This window comes from Falco cherrug, chromosome 1, assembly GCF_023634085.1.
Source record: "Falco cherrug isolate bFalChe1 chromosome 1, bFalChe1.pri, whole genome shotgun sequence".
NCBI classification, from domain to species: Eukaryota; Metazoa; Chordata; class Aves; order Falconiformes; family Falconidae; genus Falco; species Falco cherrug.
The window spans coordinates 61,961,000-61,984,206 of record NC_073697.1 but is presented as its reverse complement, the minus strand read 5'-3'; the positions used below and the strand labels follow the sequence as shown (position 1 = coordinate 61,984,206).

The 23,207-nt window shown below is 39.4% G+C and overlaps 2 protein-coding genes across 8 annotated transcripts in view; one reads left to right on the top strand and one right to left on the bottom strand.

Moving 5' to 3' along the window:
• MTMR7 (myotubularin related protein 7) overlaps positions 1 to 676 on the top strand; it is a 50,241-nt gene extending 49,565 nt beyond the window's left edge. For all 5 annotated transcript variants that reach the window (XM_055722819.1, XM_055722821.1, XM_055722804.1 and 2 more), the window contains one exon: positions 317 to 676. In XM_055722819.1, the coding sequence (XP_055578794.1) occupies positions 317 to 676 (360 nt within the window). The remainder of the gene's footprint in view (positions 1 to 316) is intronic.
• VPS37A (VPS37A subunit of ESCRT-I) lies at positions 640 to 23,186 on the bottom strand. 3 transcript variants are annotated; one of them, XM_055722844.1, is made up of 12 exons: positions 22,944 to 23,180; positions 18,998 to 19,072; positions 17,952 to 18,066; positions 16,957 to 17,057; positions 15,799 to 16,015; positions 14,691 to 14,761; positions 12,505 to 12,632; positions 12,360 to 12,418; positions 12,200 to 12,268; positions 10,096 to 10,239; positions 9,285 to 9,365; positions 640 to 773 (listed from the first exon to the last, which is right to left on the bottom strand). In XM_055722844.1, the coding sequence occupies exons 1-11, from the start codon at positions 23,069 to 23,071 to the stop codon at positions 9,285 to 9,287; spliced, it is 1,188 nt and encodes a 395-aa protein (XP_055578819.1). In that variant the 5' UTR covers positions 23,072 to 23,180; the 3' UTR covers positions 640 to 773. The 3 variants fall into 3 exon arrangements, with proteins under 3 accessions (XP_055578819.1, XP_055578813.1, XP_055578822.1); XM_055722838.1 differs by lacking the exon at positions 640 to 773 and adding an exon at positions 8,317 to 9,055 and having other exon boundaries at positions 22,944 to 23,179; XM_055722847.1 differs by lacking the exons at positions 640 to 773; positions 9,285 to 9,365; positions 10,096 to 10,239 and adding an exon at positions 10,246 to 10,873 and having other exon boundaries at positions 22,944 to 23,186.
• Between the last annotated feature and the right edge of the window lie 21 nt (positions 23,187 to 23,207).

Here is a 23,207-nt window from a genome sequence, read left to right as displayed (position 1 = left end):
CAGTGGGGTGGTTTCTTTTTTTCTTTAGAGATAAAATTTCTCCTCTGTCAGTGCACCAAGTACTGCTCCTGGAAGAAGTTTTATATCTGTCTGTAGCTCAGAGGGAACTGTGATGCTGTAATTTGGCATTAGTTTGTGACAAACTGTGCACTTCTCATACTCCATAAATGCAAACAGGCAGTTTTAAAGGCTGCTAACTGGGTTGGGCTCTGAACTCAGATTATTACTTCTTTTTTTTAAAAGGCAAAGACACATAGGAGGATTTCTGGGCCCTAAATGTATCCCTGTAATATATACACCGTTTTCTTTATTTCAGAGGTTGGCGAATCTTCAGAAATCACAATTAGACAATGATAAAGACAAGAGTAAGCAACAAGACCAAAGCAAACAGTTAGGGCTTTTTAATTCCAGCAACAGCTTAGCTAACACTCCGCAGGAGTATAGCAGCGACCTAAAATCATTCCCATCGCGGAGCCCTTCGCAAGGGGATGAAGAAGATTCAGCCCTGATTTTGACACAGGACAACCTGAAAAGCTCGGATCCTGACCTCTCGGCTAACAGTGATCAGGAGTCTGGCGTGGAGGACTTAAGTTGTAGGTCCCCAAGCGGGGGTGGCTGCTTGCCTAGTGAAGACAGTGGCAAGGATTCAGATGAGGCTGTGTTTCTGGCAGTCTGAAATACCTTCGCAACAGCAAGGATCCAGGTGAAGCCGAGTCCCTCACAGTCTGGAACAACATCTTTTCATGGGGTGAAGAATGGGAGCGGTATGTGGCCTAAAGAAATAACCCAAAGAAAGGGAACTACTGTGCAATTGTGTAAGTAAAGATCTAAGCAGAACAAGCCATTATTAGTTTTAGGGCATAATGCTAAAGGAAGGTAATAACTGCTGTTATATATAGTAGTCAAGCCAATGTAGTATTTGTTTTATCAGTGCTGTACATAATTATTCCTTTGTACATTTCCATAATTATTTATTGTACAAAATAATAGTTCTTCTCCAAAGACGTGAAATTCCAAAGTACTCTCTTATACACAGGGACGAGGTTGAAGATTCATTAGTGTTAGCCTTACTGGTGAATCAGTCAAAACTTACTTCTGTAGAGTTCTTTTGCCTTCAGACATATTGTGTATATTCCTCACCTATTTTTTTTTTTTTTGTGGGAAGTGTTACATTTTGAATTCCAACCATTATTTTGCATATTCTCCTACTAGAATCCTTTACAGCAAAGTAAAACTAACAAATGGACATGCTTTCTTAGGGGACAAATGAAGCTTTGATCCTGCAAAAATAGCCTTTAGTAAGCTGTTGCTGCTGCACATGAATGCATCCCGTGTGTACTCAACTCTCAACCTGTGCTGCAAGTTCAGTAGTTTCTGTGAGCAAAACTTCAAGGAACATAACGATACTCACAGCCTTTGTGATAAAGCATCCCTTACAATGAAAGGTGTGTTAGGCAGTATACTCTAGCCTCTTTTATGGTTTGTTCTCAAGTTTGATTGTTTGTAACTTACCCTTGTTCCAAACAGCCTACATAAGATATAAAGGTAAAATTTTAAAGTAAGAAACCCCCCAATTCTCCAGCCTATTTGATGCCTACTTAGAAATGTTTTATTTAAGTGTGACTGAGGTACATACACAGTAGAGAGAACAAGGAATCCAAAAATCACTTACAGAAATCACTTACAAAAGTGTCACTTTCAGAACGACAGAAAGGTTATGCCCATAAAGGAACTGTTCTAAACAATTATTTCTTCCAAATTTTACTGTTCAAAATAAACTAACTACAGTCAAGGGGTTTTTCTTTATCTTCACACAAGATTTCTCTTTTAGCATTTGCCAACCTGAACAGAGCATGGCAATGCTAACTTAAGAAGACTGATTCACCATAACAGAAAGGTTAATCTGGTTTGGTTTAAGAATTTTTGTATTTTTTTAAGAGTGGGAGTAATAGCTTTCATAATCATAGGTATGGAAGTAAACCGCTGAAAAATGTTTAAGATTTGGGATGTTTTGAAATTCACTAAAAAGGCTTCCATATTGGGATGTAATTATTCCAAGTGTTTGGTGGGGGTTTTTTTGTTTGTTTGTTTGTTTCTAATTAAAGCACACAGCTAAAAATATAATTCATATGGCTGCTCTTACCTGCTTGGAGACAATGTGGTATTGAATTCTAGTAAAGTAAAGCAGTAGTAATATAAGTTTAATTTGATTGCATTTCATACTAGTCCATCAAATATGGACTTACAGGCAGAACTAAATTATATAAATATACCTCAGTTCAGAAGTTCTAGATTTTATTATTCAGTCTGCTTTTATGGAATAGCTTTTCATTCTGTTCTATGAACTTGATGTTATTAAAAATGACTAGGTAAACTTCAGTATTATTAAAATCCCTCTTAAGGGAGCTGCTGCCTTTGAACAAAGAATTCAATACCTAACAACAAAATTTATCTTAGTATTATACTGGAAAGGTCAGATACTCAATTTGATGAATCACTGTAGCTTAGCTGAAATAAATACAGCTATAATTTATACTCTGTTGAGAATCTAGCCTTCTGTTTTTTAATCTTTATGAATTTTTAATAAACGAAGCCCCGATTTTAATCGTACTTTTAAAAATGTTTCGTATTTTGAACACAGCCTGTAAAATTTATCGTATTAAAGGAGATTTTAAATGGGTTTTCTCAAACTAAAGAAACATGCTGCAAAGTCAGCAACGAAAACAACCTCACAAATATTCTGCCTAAAAATGAGTTTGAAAATGGGCAATATTATTGCATATCTTCAAAATGTAAAATTCTGTATGATTGTATTATGTCCTTATTAGACATGTCCAGAAATAAATGCAGAACAGCAATATATGCAGATTCAAAGCACTGTCTTCATGTCGCTTATGCAACTCCTCGTAATTAGCTGTACAACTACAATATTAACATATTAACATTTTGTATTATGCCTTTACTTAGCAGCTCTCTGTGATGTGTCTTTCAGTCCTTGGAATTTAGCATTAGCTACTACTGTTTTCATTGTAATGTATGTATGTGTGCCATTATTAGCCTGCTGAGAAACACTTCCAAATAAACACTTGGGTCATTTAGTGTATGTTATTTCACACCAGTGAATGAAACAAAGGTTTGCTTTCCCAACTTTTGTAATACAGTTCATTTACTCCAGTGACTTTGTCACTGAGATCAAGGGATTTTTGTATCTTCCTTCCTTCAATACTTGAATCCTTTAGTTTAAGCTGTAGAGAAATCTAACTAAGAAAACTGTCAATTTAGTTAATTTTATTTTATTATTTTTTTGGGGGGGTTGTTTTTTTGTGTTTGGTTTTTTTAGGGAATGCAAAACAAGAAGCATGAGAAAACCACACTATAAACTACATTGATTTCTCATAGCCTTGTGGGGTCTCCCCTCTGCTGCAAATCCTTGCAAATTTGGCATAAGCTGACTGTAATTTGCAATAGGACACACAGGAACGTAACTGCTGGGAAGAAAGGACTAAAGAGCATTACAGATATCAATGGTGTCATTTTAGCCTCAATAGCTTCAGGCTGTTCTTTAGCATGAAAATGGGCATCTAAAGGACACTGATGGCAATGGGATAGAACAGTTGAAGTTTCCTCTACAAAAGGTCACCATCTAAAGAACATAAAAGCAGCTAGTAAAGCTTTCTTTCTAGGTAGCTCTATATAAGACATAGATGAAGCTGGTAAACTGGTAATGGATTCTGAAAAGATGAAAAATAAAGAAGTTGGAGGGCACAACCCAGACTGAAGAATATCATTAAAAGTAAGGAGAGAAAAAGAAAAAAGTAAGTAAAAGGAGAGAGGCAGGGAAGTAAAGTTCTTTGTGAACTTTAAAGTTTTTTAAGTAAAGTTTTTTAAGTAAGTAAAGAACTTTTAAGTTCTAAGTAAACTTCCTTAGCAGTAAGGCAGGGAACCACATTCTTTGAAGCCTGTGGCAAGCCAGAGCACCAGTTTGCATAGCATGCAAGACGTCTGATGATACAAGCTAGTAACAATTAAAATCCAGCAACAAGGAGGCAGCCTTTGCAATGAAGATAAGCATTTCATCACTGTTGACCAGCTAACTTGATGATTTTATGTGGACGCTGCCCTGATCTACACGCAGGAGTCCTCAAGTATATCACAAACACCACAGTCAAGGCAACAGGGTTGGGCTAAAGGTTGCATGGGCTGAAGGCTGAGTGTAGCCGTTAGGTTAGCTAGTCACCCTTACACGCTGTAGTGCAGAGACAGGGAAATGCCGCAGTGACTGAAAAATTGTCCAAGGACAGTGAAGTCACTGACAATTTATTTGGGAAGAGAGGAACGTGTAGTGGGATAAGTTAAAAGTAGGTAAACTTATCACATTACCAAAACTAGTGAAAAACCTGCCGAAGATCTCCGGCCAAGCATACAGCAGACCCCAATTTCAGAGAAGCCAGAAACGTGCCAGAGATTGGGGTGATGCGAAGGAAAGGTAAAATAAGCATTCAACTTTATTTATATTATTTATATTGCCAGTAAAGCACCTGGAGCCAGCAAATCAAATCACGTTAAATCTTAAAGTAACATTTAGTGGTCTTTCAATATAAATCATTCTGGCAAGATGCTAATGAACTCTTACAGGTCCACCAGAACTGTTGTGACTGAAATCAGGGAAGGACTCATTTTTAAGTCTGCTGGTTGCCATGGTTATTCAGATTAATTTATTCTGTTTCTGAAGACTAAAGAACACAATTCTTTATGTTAAGGTATTCCCTTATAATTGATACACAAACTTTCTTTATAGCTTATTACTACATATAAATTTGATCTCTACAGGCATCTGACCAAAACAAGGCATTTAGAAAAGCAGTAGCCAGAGATGAGTAAGAGTTTTCAAAGCCCATTTTGGTGGAGGTGGCTCCAAGAATTACTGCTTTTAGAAGAGTTAAACAGGAAAAGCTCAAATCACTACACACAAAGAGTAGAAGTTTGTCCTTGAGTAGCTTACTGCATCCATTTCCTACACAATTCTGTATCCTGCAATGACCAACTCTATCTTTAAGTTAGACAATTACAAGACATATTAAAAACCCCAAAGCCTTTATTTCTAAGTTTAACACATTACAGTATTTACTGTTCAGAATAATGTACACAGTAAGGTTGTGATAACGGACTTAACTTTTTTGCCAGCGTTTTGATTCAGTTTTACTTGAAGGTCTCTTTTTTTTTTTTTTTTTTTTTTTTTTTAAAGATTTATCTTAAGTCTTTGAAGGGAGCAGGACTAGGAACTTGGACAAAAAAACTAAAAGATTTCTAACGTCCACATCTGGTCAAGGTCCAAAGTGGCAAAACTGCAGGAGTATGTACAGAGCAAACAGAACTACAGTAGATCATTAGATACTGCTTAGAACTTTATTATAGTCTCTTGGCTTGTAGTAGTGGCTAGCATAGCTGTACGCGCCTGATAATCCCCATCTTTCAGAAAGGTTAGCATGCCATTACACTCTGAAATCCAGGAAACCTTTCTTCCGTAAGCCTCAGCAGAATGTACCATTAACACTAGTTGTATACAAGATCACCCCAAAACAAAACCTACTTGATTTCAGACTTACATTTTAAAATTTCTCTGGTCTGCAACAGCATCAGTTACACCTGTTACATGGAGAACTCAGTACTGGATTTAAGACTAAGGGAAGAAACGAGAGGCCTAAACTCAGCCACAGAAAATATTTAGCAGTAAGATCAGATATTAAAATTAGGCAAACCCCAGACTCAATTAGCAGTTACAATACAGAATGTACCCTCACCCCATCCCAAACTACTGCAACGCAAGAGACAACCCACCTCCTTACTTTTTAATTTCTCGCTCATTTATTTCACTTTTCTACTTGGCAGAACACCTCAGCCTAAGTACGACACAGTGCAAGGCTCTCGGGAAACCAGTCACTGTATGTGGCCTACCATTCCAGATTGCTTAAGAGTTCGCTTGACACATTTTAAAAGATTGTAGAATATGCATCTAGCAGCAGCTGCTGTTCTGTTACACTTCATAGGATATTGTTTATAAAGCTGGGTACACACCTACTCACCATGTTTCAGCAAAACAAGGCAAGGAATGCGCTTCACTTGCTAGAAGCCAACCCCCCCCCTAAAACTTTGACAGAGCATTATCAGTGTTCTACTGAGTCTTCTGGTAAAAGCATGATGATTACCTATGAAGAAAAATGTTCCCATTGGCACAACCAGTGTAGGACTAAAAGAAAAACAAACAAACAAACCAACCAACCTCAAACCAGCAGCAGGTTGGCTTGTCCTTTAAAGGCCAGAAAACCGGCTGGCTGCTCCTGTGTGCGACAGGATAGCTGTAGCTAACCTAGCACGCCACTGAATACAGACTTCTGTGCTGCTTTTCTAGAGGATGGGTTTGTGACCGCAGAAGGGGCTAAAAAAATATGGGAAAAAAGTAATCTTATGAATGGGAACGATAGGAGAGAGAATAGAAAGGGAGAAAAGAGAAGACCTTAAACTTTCATATCCCTGAACAAGAAACACTGTACTAAGAACTTGCCCTGAATCGTGACATTTTATTCTAGACTGTCCTCCACTATCATCAGGACTGCAGGGAGAAGTTCTGTATTTGTAAACTTGCTCACAAAAGTGTAAGGAAAAGCTGAAGTGTTGAGAACTTGTACTGGTTTGGGAAGCAAATCTCCTGTAGGTGACCTGGCTGGAGAGTTCAGTCACAGTAGAGCACCATAATACACCACACAACATTCAACAGGAGGCAGCAGATGAGGACAGAAGTCTGTCATTTCATGCCATTATAGAATGTATAAAGATACTAGCCCAACTCAGGAAGAGCACCAGACGTTTGGTCACCTGTACCTTTCTCTCCTTACAGTGAAGAAACTGCAACAGAAAGCCAGCCCTGTAGAGAATTTGTATCTAGTCTTTAATAAAGACTGTTAGCTAGATACTCTGAGTAAGACCCAAACCAACTTGTACACTGCGCGCAAAGCCAGACGGAGTTTGCCAAGAAGGCAACACTGATGACTTAAATCTAACTTTCCTCCAGAGCTGCAGAAATCCCACTACTCAGAGACCCAAGTCCAGAACTGCTTGGAAACCTTAGGAATCTCATTTTTAATTAGGGCTTTAGTTAGCACATTAGCAAAAGTGCTATGTCAATATTCATGCAGTACTATGCACCGTCAGGAGAAACGTTTTTTGGAAGATAGTCTAAAATTATTGCTTAACCACGGCACATACAACCTGTTGATTTTTTCAGGCACCCAAGTATCTTCTTTGATGTGGACCACAGTTCTGTTTTCTTGGAACATCTAATCTCAGAACTTGGACCAGCTCTACAAAGAAAAATCCCATCAAGTACCAGTGAATAGTTTACTCACCCTGAAAGGCAGTAGCTTAAGACAGACAACCACAGTACTGTAGAGTATGATAAGGCTGAGAACTAAAGCCCCATTTGAAGATTCACTAGCCTGTGGAACAGACTTCTTGCACTTAAAAGTGATTTTCCCAGCTCCAAAATTTACTTGCTTTTCTCCAAGTCAGAAAAAATACCTTATTGCGTTTTGCTAGAAGAGCATCAAGTTTAGGGCTGACTGAAGATTAGTGATACAGAAAAGTGTTCGCTTGGATTGACGTGCTTTAGTTTAAGACTTGAATCCGTGATGTTCTGTGACCCTATCTAGGTAACACAGAGCCAGTGTCTTGGCTAAGAGGTTTATCTCCAGACTGCTTCCTGATCAGAAAGAAGCAGGATTCCTGATACATTACTTAATCAGTGCTTTATCTTATTTATGTCTCAGAACTGTACGACGACTTCTGTTCTTCTGGAACTTGACTATCTCCATGAAAACCTAATGCGCTGACAAGGTTAAGAGAAAGAATGAGTCTTTTTGCAACAGCAAGAGAGACCACACATGCATCTCTGTAGGGGCTGTATTTTTCTCCTATAGAATACTGCACTTGGTCCTATCCATTCTCACCAGATATACCCCCACCCTAAAAAAAGACAGCTCACCAGAAGAAAGGTTCAGTGATTAAAGGGCAGAATTAAGTCTCACTTCCAAATTTAATCACTGGCCTTAACATAACACACTATGCAACTCCAGCCAAATTAGTTTCTTTGCTGCTTAAAATTAGGAAAAAAATAACTGCTACTTCAAAGAACTTCAGAACTAGTTTTTGTAAAGTGCTTTTGAGTTCCTCACATGATGAACATACTCATATTGCATAAAACAGAAACTGTGAGGTGATCTGATTATTCTCCTATAAGCAAAAACAAATGTGAAAATGAAATTGTGAGATGAAAATTGTGTTTAATTATAGTAGGTACCAAGCCACTCCTGAAATCAAGCGCTTCAGTGCTACTGAGCAACATACCAAATCTACACAGAGATCATTTATTCTGTTTTGATTCCAATATAATTTGTTCTAACACATCCTTTGCTTAATCCAAATCTACTTATCCAAAACACAATACAGGCTATACTCAGTTCTGTAATATTACTTAAAAGTAAAAAACTTGTTCTTAAACGTTTTGGCTTCAAGAAAAGACAGCTTGTGAATCAAATCCACTAACAATCTCAAATTATGAACTTCTTCAGTTTCCAAAGCCCTATCACCACTTATCTCAAACTCTTCCACAGATCAAGCCAAATCTACGCTTAAAATTCAAAATACAAAAAAGATATGAATTATGTTTTTATAAAAATGTAAAAAGCTAGTCAAAATTACATGTTTAGATAATCAGTCTCTGAAGAATGGAGTATAGCAGCAGGAACTTAAATATAGTAGGAACTATCAACAATAAATACAAGAAATTAGTGCAAAGATTGCAATAGAAGGATTCTTGAGTACAATGAGAATATAAAGAGACATTCTAATTTGTACAAAAACCATCCCAACTCTGTATACAATCTCTTCTATAAATACAACCATATAAGATGAAATGCTTATTTGCAAATAATAGTTATTAAAAAGTGTGCTTTATTGGGTTTTTCACTTGTTCTCTTGGCAGGTGTAGTTTGCAGGAAGTCTGTAAAGACAAATTTCTATAATTAGATATTTTAATTTCTCCAGAAGTTAGTTCTATTTAAAACATAACAACAGATGCAGTACATACTTGATTTGCACAGAAAGCATTATTAGAACACTGAGCATTGCAACAAATTCATTTGCAGTTAGCAGTTTGTAGGTGTGTGACGATGAGGTGAATTATTTAAAAAACAGAAAGCTTAACGGCAAATATTAAAGCAGCAGTTTACCTATAGCGGAGCATGAAATTGGCTGTGCATTGCTATTGCCTGTTGAAGTTTTTCCTCTTTGGCTCTTCTACAGTGGCAGAGCTACAAAACAAGACATAGCAAGAGTGAATCCTGAAAGGCATATTTCTATAATGCATACTATGTTTTCTCTTTAATAATTTAGCTACCTTGCAGGCTCTTTAAAAAAAGAAAGCCCTGTGAACCCCCTCCCTTCCAAGCTTCAGGCCGAACAACGGTCTGTATTGGTAAGATAATTCCATTCACAATTGCTTACAAGAGAATTGTTTCCTATGTTATGAAATGCATTTATAGGCACCTCTAAAGAAAGGTATGCTACCCAGTAAATTGCTCTTGTCACAGCATGAGCAAGAACAGTGGGTTTTGAACCTCAGTTACTTATTTGGTGATAGCCATCAACAGAATAATTAGTTTAAGAAGTTTAATAAATTAAACATAAAGGTTGCTTAATATAATGTGTCATTCTATGTCAACTTACCAAATTTAAACTTGTCCATGTGGCTACCTTCCTTGTATCTCTATACAGGTTATAGAAGACAGTGGCACAAAAAAACCTACAACACATGACAAGGGTCTAATGCGGGAGACCTTTGCACTTCTGCCTTAAAAAATACGTGCCTTCACAACACAGATTATATTCTAAACAGACTGAAGCCACTTAGGGATATTTTCTTCTGTTGGAGCTTATTAAAGCACTGTTGTGTACCACAGAACTGCTCAAACTCTTAGGTCTTAAATTTATTCACTATGTGTTGTAGATCTCTCAGATTAGAATAATTTGTATATTACGTACTGTTCTCTTTTCCATGAAACTACTAAGGAAGTCATCTATTTCTGTTTTGCCTTCCAAGAAGTCTTCTGCAATAGTGTCAGATTCCTCTTCAGCTTCATGAGCAGCTACTTTAAGTCTGGCTTGCAAAGCACTTGGACTGCAACTCTATGAAAATAAAAACTCCTATGTAATATTAAACTGTCCATCAAAACCTACATTTCCGGTAAGAAAGATAAATGACTAAACATGAACTATGTGAAGAGCATTATTGTTACATAAAAGCCTAAGTGACCAGATGGAAGCTTAATGTCCAAGAAACAGCACAGCTTGTTAAACTAGAAAGGATCCAATGTGAGAAAAGCATTGCTAGTTTAGGTCTTCATGCACAGTCATTCTAAAAGATGTACAAAGCTTTTCAACTTTTACCCTATACTGTCAGACAGCAGAGAGCTTGGAAATGTGACTTCTGAACAGAACTAGTGTTTCAAGTGACTTCAATACATAGGGTCTACTTTTGAAACTCAGTAGCGACCCTGAGAAGTATAAAAATGTAAAATAGCACTTACCGTTCAGCTTTTAAATACCCTTGAAATGACTGTGGAGAGGAAGACAGGAAAGGAAAAAGCACCTACTCAAGAAGTAGATGGCCTGCTAATCTAAACCAGTATACTCATTCTTCTGTTCCTCAAACCTTACTTGTGTTTATTGCATGTAATTTCATTATTTTTCCTCTAATATGTTTGGGCAGTTAATCAGAACATGATTCACATCTTCAGTAGGAGTCTGTACAGAGCCAGAACTGCAAAATTAAGGTATTTATGGATTTTAGTTGCTCGGACTACCGTCCATCTACCCCATGAAAAATATTTTACTTAGGTACTATAAAACTGCAATCAGAAATTTCCTGTTAAATTAATCTTGTGCAAAATAAGGACTGTTTGCTTTAATAGAAGATGACTAAAATTCATCTACAGTACAAGTAAAAAGACTTGTCTGGAACTTTTAAGGGGAGATAACAAGAGATACCAGGTAGCGCACAGTGAACATCAATACATGAAGATACAGCACATATGTGGAAAAACAGCAGAAAAATCCATCTGCAACTCCTCAGCTCACAGTCTCCTAACAATTGTTAAATTCAACCAGCAAATCTAACTTAGACAAAAGAAAAGGTAACGTAGCAGTGGGGTAATATGTCCTGTTTTTAGGTGGCTTCTTACAGAAACAGAAAGTTTCTCAATGCCAACTACCTCCACCCACTTTAAAGCCAACTTACATCACACAGAAAGGAGGCAATAGGAGTCAGACTATTCTGATTTTCAAGTGAGGGATCATTTAATTCATTTAGATCACCTATGAAATCAGTCAGTTTGCTGTCACATAACTTTCTGTTTGTTATTTTGCTACTTTGTGGACATTTTGATATTCAGGTACTATGCATGTTATATTTTGATGGACGGTTGTATTCTCAGGTGACAAATCTTGCAAATAAGGATGATTTCAGCACAGAAATTGTTTATGAGAAGTTACATCTTCTAAGACATATTCTGGTAAACAAGCTAAGAAATCATTCTCCTTCCCCAAATTGCTTTCTGAAGTTATGACTTTACCCTATTTGCTCTTTAGAATGTACAAAGTTTGACAGCACATATAACATGTTGCCCACAGTAAGCATACCCAGTGAATCACAGAATTTAAGTTTCTGAAGCAATCGTTTGAATCATTTTAATCTGGTACGGTTTTACAAACTCATTACGTTAAATGGTTATCATTACTTAAACAAACCTTCTTTAAAAAGCCTTCTATTCTTAAAACTGGTCTGACCCAGGATTGTACTTATGAACAGCTCTAAAAGCTCATCACACTCTTCCAACTTTGCTTGTATTGTAGCATTAAAGAAAAAACACCAAACCACAACCCAAAACCCCAGTTGTGCAACCATAACACTGTTTTGCTTTCCAACTGTTTGGTACTTCATTCCATTTCATTTCATACTTGATGTGAATCCATTTCATACAAAATTAAGGGCTTAACTAGAAGAATATTCTTTATGGTTAAAGACCCAAATCAAAACTTCAGTTTTATTGAAGTAGTCTTAAAGGATAATATGATATAGAGATCATACCTCACTAAGTTCATGCTGTCTCTGCATCTTTTTTTCAAAGGCTGCTTTCATCTGTGTCAGTTGCTCATACTGGAAGGAAGAAGAAAAAGAATGTTTTCCCCCTGAAAAAAACAGAATGTTACAGCTAGTATTTTTGAAAAAGATTTTATTGTCCACTTACTTTATCCAACACCATCTGTCTTTTTGCCTCGAGAGTAGGCTCCAGCAACAAGTTTTTTTCTGTAAAACAAAATCACTATTACTGCCTTTTTTTAGAGGATTCAATGTGCAGAACAGACACAGATGCTAATGTTTTAACATCTTACTTGCCAGCTCTTCAATGCTTTTCACTAACTCATTTCTATCAGTAATGACTTGCTTCAGTTGTGGTAAAGCTGCAAACTGTTCCAGTAGCACTTCTCCTTGCTCGTTCATACTGGTCAGCTGCGATATACTACATTCAAACAGAAAGAAAGCACATTTAAAGCTAACAGCAAACATTACGTGTAGAGTTACTAATTTCTGCCAAAAGTCAAAAGTTTGAGGCATTTATTGGGACTTACAGATATACAACATGACCAGAGCTTATTTTTCCCCTTTCTCCTGGACCGTGGGTTCTACTATCTGCAGCAGTGAGCTTTAATGTTAAAAAGTACCTCTCATTTCAAGCCTTACTTCCTATGAAGTGTTTTTTGATGCTACTGCAGTGGGTTGACCGTGGCCATTTACCAGATGTCCGCCCACCTGCTCTCTCAGTCTCCCTCCTCAACAGGATATAGAGGAAAAGCTTGTAGGTCAAGATAAAGACAGCGAGATCACTTACCAATTATACAACGACAGGCAAAACACACTCAGGTTGGGAAAAATTAATTATATTGCCATTATATTAAGATGATGAAAAAGAAAGACAAAAACTAAAACACCTCACCCCCTTTGACCCCAGGCTCAACTTCACTCTCATTCCCCATCAGTGCAGGGAGGAAGGGGAATTGCCGGTGTGGCCGTCCCCATCTGTAACGGTTTGTCTCTGCCGCTCCTGCCTCCTCGCTCTCTTCCCCTACTCCAGCACGGGTCCCTCTCCATCACAGGCTGCAGTTCCTGGCAGGACAGCCTGCTCTAGCGTGGGCTACAGGGAAACACCTGTTCTACTCTGGTCTTTTCCAAAACTTCCATGGGCTGCAGATAAGTATCTGCTCTGGCACTTGGATCACCTCCTTCCCCTTCTTCTCTGACCTTGTTGTTTGCAGGATTCTCACAATTTTCCACTCCCTCCCCTCAATCCTCACTGCCTCTGCAGGATTTGCTCTTCTTTAAATGTGTTTTCATAGGGGCACCACTCACTTCACCAACGGACTCGGCTGTCCTGCAGTGGGTCTGCTGCCAAGCTGGCTGTGCCTAGCACAGGGGCAGCCCCTAGCCCCTTCTCACAAAAGCCACCCATGCAGCACCCCCAACTACCAAAACCTTTGCCACCTAGACACAACAGAGCTATGCAGAACAGCTGCATTACCATTTGTGATTAACCACCACCAGAAGATTCATGGAATTTTAATCCAGTCGTCTTGAAAAAACCAGACTTGGTTTGAATGTTTTGTTAAAACAAATTACAGTTCCTCCCCAAACCCCTAGCTTTCTTCTACACAACAGAACTTACAGTTGATTTAGCTAAATGAAATAGGCTCTTAGGAAGGTGTCAAGGTAAACAAAAAATGCCCCAAAAAACAGAAGACCTTCTCAACAAAGGTCTTTTTCTTTTTTGAAAGGAGTTTTCAAGTGCTGAACTATGACAACACCATAAATATGTGAGATCAGAAAGCAACCAATTTCCTAAGATCCTTTCAGAATTAATAGCTAATCTGTATAATCTATTTAATCCCAGATAAATGATCCAGGAGGCTGTCTCATTAGACCTGAAAAAATTGCTGGGAACAGTAACTAATACAATTTTTTTGAATTGTGACAGGACATGCTTTTGATTAAAGTATTTGTGTAATATGTGTATGAAGTATTTAGATGTGGAAGTGATTTGCACTGGGACACCTGGCATGTTTACCACCTGGATTTACCTGACCCAACCGCCCTGCACATGCTGAGCTGCTCACAAAGTCCTTGTGAATTAAGAGAATGCAATCTGTAAACCAGTCTCAAGTCCATTTCCTTGTCCCCTTTCCTCCTTCAAAAGGTATGCTTACCATATTAGCAGAAATTAAGTCACTGGAAGACAACAGAACACTAGTATGTTAGGAAATATAAAAATAAATGCTCTTTTACCTGGTGTTGAATCCTGAAGTATTGTTCCTGTTGAGAAAATCCTAAACAAGCAGCACAGTTGAATGCAGGGCTGGCTTACTTCCTAACTCTACAATTTTGGTTAAGTCGTAGTTCTCCTATTGATGTTATCTACAAAAACATTTCAGCGATGTATACAGACTTTTGACAAAAATCAGATACAGACCAGTGGTAATTGCCTTTTAATGACTACGGAATGTTTTGGCACCTTCTGAAAATTTACCTTAATTCTGAGAGTTCTGGAAATGTCTCAGGAACATCAGGCATCTTGTAAGTAAATCCATTCTGGCCAACCTAAACAGAAGTTTAGAAATGCTTAGTAGATTTTCAAAGAGCAATTTCGTGATATTTAACCTGATTAATCCAAAACTGGAGATGAGTATTTGCCAGCAACAAGAAAAGTAGGAAAAGCAGAAAGAATAGTAGCACTAGCCTCCAAAAAGATGTCTCGTCTCAACCATGGCAACAAAATACTTGGGGATGTTTGAGGTGGCATGTCACAAAAGATGAGTCACTTTTGGAGGAAAATAACCTGTCTTGCTACGTCCTCCATTTGGTAACAGCTGAACGAGCCATGAAACACATAGGAGGACTATAATTCAAGGAAGTGAGCACAGAGAAAGAGACTGACATTTTGATCTCTATCATGTGGTTTTAAAGTTATAATCCCATGGGAAAAAGTTTTCAGACAAGGAAAAGAAAGTCTGTCTTCACAGAATGTAGAAATTTTAAATTCTACAAAGCCACAAAAGCATCTTCCAAGATTAAGAAAGTTTTCGTTTCTAAAGAAAAGACTTTATAAAAACCAAACATTTAGCTGTAAAGTTTTTACAGAGGATATTCAAAAAAATCCTTCCAGAGTGCATCAGTGAAAGGGAATTTGTGAGTACACACATACAAGATCCATGAAGCGAAGCTATTTCAAGCATGAAAATGAGAAATAAATTCACATAAAGGCTTGAGACTGCACATCATTCTCACCTGATAGGTTCTGGGCAGGAAATGCCATATAGAGAAAAGAATCTCATTTTCTATGACTGAAGAAACAGTTACAGCTGCACTATGGGGGACTGCAGCTCCAAAAAAAAAGTATATTCGAAGATATTTACCATAACACGTTTCATTAAAGCTCAGAAAGACAAATCTGAGTTCAAGTTTGCCCTAAAAAACTTTTCATCAAAGCCAAAATAACAGTTTTTTTCCTAGCACCAGCAAAACAATGAAGCGCAGTCACTCTGAATGTTCCCTTGAGTATTGCAGCAATGCCCTGTGTGCCATTATCCCCAGTGTCTGACAGCTTTAGCTTAAGCACCAAAACTCGGCATACAGACCTGAAGCACTGCTTCTGCTGTCGGAACAGGTAGCGGCAGATCAGGGATCAAGCCGTAAGAGGGAGCAGCAGGCTTGTCTGTAGTGTAGCTTGAAGAAACTGATTCAGCAACAGGCACGGCTGCCATTGTTCTGTTTGTTTCTTGAGGTGGGTATGGAGGAAGAAATGGAAACCCCTGAGGAGCGTAAGGAGGCATTCCAGCCGGTTTGTTGAAAAGGCTAAAAACAAATAAAAAACCACAACCATGAGCAACCAACTGCTTACAGCACATCCTACCATTTGAATTATAATCACTACACCACATACATGACACAGGATTGAATTTTTAAACAACCATAAACTTTGCATTGTCTGTTTCCAGTTACTTCCAATGTAGTAAGTCTACTTTATGTCTTAAACTGCAACATAATACACAGCTTCATCAAACTATACTCTTATAGAGCAGCCAAATACACACTCACACTCTTAATTAAAACGAAAACTACTTCTCAAAAAATTATGAGAACTTAAATACAAAGTGTTTCCATGTAAAAGTCCTGAAAAATGCATCTGTGTCATACATTAGTTCTTATTTATGGTATAGCATTTAACAGCTTGGGCAACACACAATTACTTCTAAATAACACAAATTACTTCTTTTTTTACATTCACAACTGCAGCTGCATCTAAACCCAGTATCATTGTCAGCCATGAGAACCGTAATTCTACTGATAAAGCTGTAATGTCTCAGACCACTTTTGTGTATTTCATACAGTTCTTTAAATTGCACAATTTCTCTTGCGTAGTTGTGCAACAGAAGCTGTTAAGCCCGGGAGAATATGACCAGAGCATGAAGACACACAATGGCTCAGATCATGGTCTACAGCAAGTTCAAGTTTTCATCTGATAACATATGCATTTATTCTTTTTCAAGAAAACAGAAGCACGAAGTTACATCAGCATGTTAATACAGTAACTCCAACGGAATCTAGTGTTTCTTCTCAAAGTAATCATGCCATCAAGCACGTACATGAAATGCTACAAGAGCAGGGAATCTACATCTCCCAATACATCCACTACATTATGTCTGTTCCTGCCCTCCTAATACTTGATTTCATCTCTTTTGAAAAAAAGTAAGTTAATACACATAGTTCCATTCATCATGTTTATAGATACTTACTATGGAAATGATGTTGAACTAGAAGCCAGAACTGGAGGATTCTTCCAAAACTCGTCCAGTAAACTTTGAATAATTTTTCCAAGATCTGAGTGCATTGTAAACTGGTAAAAAAAAAAAAACAATGCGAAAGAAAAATTACACCTGGAATCCAATAGTTCCAAATGTGCTGAACTTGACTGTTTATTATATCCACAAGGCAGTGCTGGAAGCTATTTCAGAGACATATCAGCTAATGTAAACTGTGTATACATCAGCTCCAAATAAAACGATAAAACCACATAGAACTGAACAGAAACTAAGAGACTTTTGTATATTCTATTACCAATCAAGAATTAATCAATTACATTTCCAATAAACAACCCAAACCCCCCACCTTACTGACCAAATTACATTTGTGAAAACAAAGGCGGAGGAGGGGAGAAATCAAGATTTGAGACAAAAAGCATTAATTGCACTCTGAAAAAATCATAACCTCACCCCACCCCACCAAACTACTACATCCTTGTTGGCAGAGAAAAGAGGAAGAAAAAAAAAAAGGAAGAACAGCACATTAAAATCCTGAGTATTAGAGCCAAAACCTTGACATCTTTCTAATAGATAGCATAGCATAGAAAGAACTACGCTATTTCTAATAGCATAGAAAGAACTAAATTACAAAACAGTCTTAAAGCATCCTTCTTCCTTATTTGGAATACACTGTACAGAAACAAGAACTGTGCTACTGGTACTAACAAGAAAAGTGATAGAAACTTTCTAAGCCATCATAACTTAAAACAGTTTTAAATACATGGAATACTCAGTAGCAGAAGGAGATTAAATAGCAGTGTACTGAACACTACTGGATTTTTGTTTTCAGACCATTCAAAATACAGTTTGAGAGGGATAAGGATCTGCACTAGTCTTTTTTTACCAGAAGTATTAGCAATACTGTAGTGTGACATGTATTAAAGTTGCTATTAACAGCAGACATATGTGAAACTACAGATTATACATACATTACTTATTAATGGACTGGTCACATACACTCCCTGCTTGTCCATTAAATGATGTCTCACAGGTGGGAAAACACTGATAACTGGTTTTTCCTGAGGAAACTGAGGTGGAAGCAAGCTGCAAATACAAGAATAATCATTACTACAGCTACATCCCATGCTGAAGTTTGCACAAGAAGGCTTCTTATGCAAAGAAAAAGTACTACTAATTACATAAAATTACTTTTCTGTGATAAGAGTTAAGGAGCAATGTCCCTGCCCATGGCAGGGGTGTTAGAACTACATGATCTTTAAGGTTCCTTCCAACCCAAACCGTTCTAGATTCTCTGAAATACAGTCAATGAAGCACACAAAAGGATTATTCAATTACAAAACTGGAAGTCAGACATATTAGAATACTGGGCTTCCATGGAACTGAAGAGAGCATTTACTACAATATTGTAGTATAACAATGAAGCAATTATGTACACAGACAAAGAAAAAGCTGTAGCATAACGAAACTATTTTCTAATACAAATGTTACTACTGCAATGACAATGCAGCATAATCTGCAAGAATATCAGGCAAGTTATCAAGCTAAAGTAACAAAAAACTTGTGACTGGAATACCATTAATATTTGCCAGAGAAAAAGCACCACCCAAAGTAAATTAATAGGAAATGTTACAGTAAATCACTTCTTACGATCCAGAAGCTTCACTGCGTTAAGAGCTAGGAGTTACAGCAGATTAGTAAATTACTAATTAAGGTTAGTTTCAGTTTTAGGGGGATTCAAAGTCATCAGAAACCCTCGAGTGTTTTTCTCCTACTTATTTTCAACTAAAACCACACAGGTATCTTAGGAGCTGAGCACAGCAAAATATAGTTTTGCTTTAAGCTGAGCATCTTCATCTTTTACAGAACTAGTTTCACCCGTATCACTACAACTATTAATGCAAATCCAGGTTACAGTTCCTGAAATTAATTATGAGATGGGAGCCACTTATGTTCTATTATTACTTATTTTTGAGAACAATTTTAATTTTCAAGATGTGCATTTCACTCTACTTACATGTTAATGTTAATTGTCAAGTTGTTTACAGTGAACGGCAGTCGATATTCCACATCTTTCTGAATTTCTGCAATGCTGTCAAAGAAGAAATTGTTAGCGTCCGATTCATGGTCAATGTAACAGCCCAAAGTCTGAAAAAGGGCATCACCTCAGACCTTCGTAGTTAGTTTAGTTTTGAAAAGCCTTGTGAGAAGAAAATTTATAAGCCTGGTTAATATGCCTCAGAATGCTACACTGAATATTGAGATTAAAACAAAAAAATAGTAGATTCAACTTTCAGACCGTATACATGATCCCAAGCAATAGAAATACAGTACGAGAAATTGTGCTACTTGCTGATCTGACAACAATCTCAACTTATATATCTCCACTTAGTGGCTTAATTTAAGCCACCAGATCAGTGATTTTTTTTCATATACTGACTTTTTCTGATAAAACATTTACTTTGCCAAGGCATTACACGTGGTTCACAACTATTGTCCTGCAACACTGCCTACAGATCAGTACTTAGAACATACATCACACTAGGCCTTCTGCCTTAACAGATTAGCTTACTATTTAATAGTAGTTTTTTCCACATGCACCAAGTTCTATGCACTTGCACAGACATTTTCAAGAATAAATAATCTGGAGAAGAGCTACTTGAAAGAATGTAAAACTCTGTAATCCAGTGACACTCAAAACAAAGACCCCCCTGAAAAGCACCAAGTGAAGAAACATGTATCTTATGAAATCTGGTAAGATCAAATCCAAATTTGCTTCTCCTGGAACAAGATAGTTATTGAGAAAAATCTTTAAATCAGCTGCATTAATAGGAAGTTGTTTCAATACTCAAAGCACTCTACAATTTGTACGCACAGCAAGACTGTTCTGAAAGATGGCATCCCAAAGAATGAAGAGGAGGAGAAGGAGGAGGAGGGGGAGGAGGAGACTTAGCTCTGAAGCAGAATTTCTGAACAATACAGACATACCTAAGCTGGGACTGGGAGAGAAAGGAGAACAGAAAATTAGCTTCATCTTACAATGCCTCAACCAAAACAAACTTAAAAAGCAGATCGATTCCCCTTCCATATATATTTCCTGCCTGTACCTGGTCAATAATATTCTCCTCCCTCACCTCTCTAAGGCCGCCTTATAAATGGAGGGAACAGAGCTCCAAAAGGCAATAATGGCAGCCTGGTGTTCCCAGAAAGCCTCTTTGCACCCAGCTTCAGAAATGCCCCTCCATACAATTACTTCTTCAAGAAACCCCAAACACATTACCTGCAAATGTGTGTTAAGCGTAGTGCTAGTAGTATTCTGTACCCCTCCAAAGCATTATTTATGCACAGAATTTAAAACTGTGGTTTTCAGGATTTTGAGAATAAATGGAATAAGACACAAACGTAGCTATGCACCTTGCTTTCTGCAGCCTGACCTTACTCCTCTCACAGGCAACTCAGCATCTGCTCTTTCCCTGTGAAACGACTCGCTGTTTGAAGAAACTATCAGGTATCTTCAGCACAGGACCATTCAAATCGGAGTTCAGGGCTCTACTGTGATACACCACCCACTGAAATCACCACCTCCTCATTATTAACTGAAGGATTCTCCTGGAATCTCTCAAGCACATTCCTGCCCTGTAATCATCTGTTATGCATTTTAATAGCCTGCTACAAAATCCTTTAGAGAAGGGTATATAATTATGTTCCACTCATGTGCAAAACCTGTAGGAACTGGGGAGAGAACAAGGAGAGAGAAACAAGAAATCGAGAACCTCCAGAACTGTTCGAACTGTTCTAACCTCATTTAAGCAAAACCTTGAACCAATCAAGTTAGTCGTCCCTTCCCCAAGTGGGAATGGATACACTGGAAAAATCACACATTTTAACTTTGGCTAAAACAGCAGCAATCGCAAGAAAACAGTTTTTTCACAAAAACTTGGTATCAAGCTTCTAACCCATAACAGATCCTGAAAAGGAAGACTAGCTACATTAACAAAATTAAGATCACATATAACTGGGCTTTTATGACTTAAGACAACACAAAACAAACTTACCTAACTCAGGTAACACACCATGCTAAGAATTTTATTTTGAGCATTTCATGAGTAACAGCTGGCATACACATAAATGAATGACTAAATATACTTATCGGACAAAACAAACCCTAGAATGACAATTATTCAATCATTGCTTAGGAAACAACTGTATTGCAATGCTTAATGCATATTCTTATCCTATAGGTCTGTGTTGCTATGGAGTCCATAAGCAAGCACATGGGTCCCACCCCAAAAAACCTTTGCATTTCTGAAAACTTGCACAAATAGCCACACCTTTAAAAAAGCACCAGCATTTGAGGCGCTGTTACTCAGATTTATTCAGTAATAAGTTTCTCTTAAGAGAAGAGTACACTCTGCCAGAAGGTATTCCTTCCCTTGCCTAATTTTTGGGTGTTCTATACCTACTGTCAAGAAAGATCAGGTATGCTAGAAAACACAGCTGCAAAGTCACATTTGAGCAGCTACTGTCTCCCCAAGACTGCTCTCCATTCCTGGCTGCAGGGTCCATTCGCTCTCTGTCTGTGCTTGAACTGGCGCCTACACAAACAGTTAGTAACCCAGTTCAGCAAGCCGACTGACAAAAAACCAATCACCTTTTGTGAGGACTTAGCTTGAGGTGAGCTAAACTCCCTGTTACAAAAAAAAAAAAAAAAAAAAAAAAGAGAGAAATAAAAGGCCAAGTAAGGCCAGTACAGCAAAACTTTCTTAGTTAGGCTGCTGCATCTCCACAAAGACAGCTCCCTCAAAAAGTGAGCTGTGTTTCAAAACCATTTGTGAAACCGGCTCCAAACAGATTAAGCGAGCAACAATACTTGGCAGTAGTGCCATACTTACGTGCCCTGTGTGATAATTCAGAATATTAGGATATCTAGCCACCTGCAATTACTAACCTTGGAAATACAGTAAGTATCTCTTCCACTCCTAGTCTCAGTCTGACATACCAGAGAACATTCTCCTTCCTTTTTCTGGACCATTTTGAAGGCATCTACCATTCCACTACAACAGACATCCTAGACAGACATAAACATCACACCTCAACAGACCTCCTAGGAAGCACGATGAACGCTTACACGCTCACTGAAAATATACCTCGAAATACATGAAGGGTGGATCACCTTTTAAAATATGAACGCTTTTAAGAAGACTGAGAAGTAGGCAAAACTGGCCAGCATGCTGCCCAGCTGGGGCGTCTCGGGATAAAGGAAAGTGTTTTGCCGTAAAAAGCGTGGCTGTTGAACAGGCGTCAAAAACCCTCCGGTGAGCCTCTAAATCGCACCAGTTTCTGTGGAACAGTCAGGCACGAGCAAATTCGCACTGCACATGGAAAACCAGTTTGCAGAGCCGGCAGCGCTGCTGTGCCACTGCCGGCGAGAGCGCCGCGACACACGCCCCCCCCCCCCCCGCCCGGTTCATCCTTAGCCTTGGAAGAACCGCGCTCCTACCGCCAGCTCCCGCAAAGCGGGCGGTACCGCCGCACACGCGCTCCGCAGCTCTCTGCGGGCGTTAAACCCCATCAACTACCCACGCTGCCTTCCCGGAGCGGCGGCCGGCGCAGCCGAGCACGGCTCCGCCGCAGCCCCGCCGGTGAGGCCGGCCCGCCCCGCCCGCTTCCCAGCGCAGCACCCGCCCCGCCGGGCCCCTGGCCCCCGAAGCGCCGCGGGGCTCGGCCGGCCCCGGCCGCACCGGAGCGACTCCGCTTCCTGTTTACCCGGAGGCGCCGCCGCGGCCGATGGCCGGCGGGACCCAGCCGGGCCGCACCGGGAGGGGAAGGGGCGGCACCGCGCCCGGCAGTGCCTGCGGGGCACCGAGGCCCGGCGGCGCAGGGGGCGCCGGGCCCGGGTCGGGGCTCACAGGCCGCCGCCGAGTCCCGCCCTGTCCCCCCCGTCCGCGGCCGCGGCCACTCACGAGGCGTGGGCGCCGCGCAGGGACTCGATCTGCCGCTGCTTCTGCTGCTGCAGGCTGGTGCGGGCGGGCAGCGGCGCGGCGGGCGAGGAGGAGCCGCCGCCCTTAGCGAAGGGGAACAGCCAGTTCATCCTCGCCGCGGCGGCGCCCGGCGGGCGCGGGGGCACCGGCGGCACCGCGGCCCGGCCTCGCTCCGGTGCTGGCGCACGCGCGGCGGCGCCCCGCCCCGCCCCGCAGCCGGGCAGCGGCGCCCCGCCCCCGGTGGCA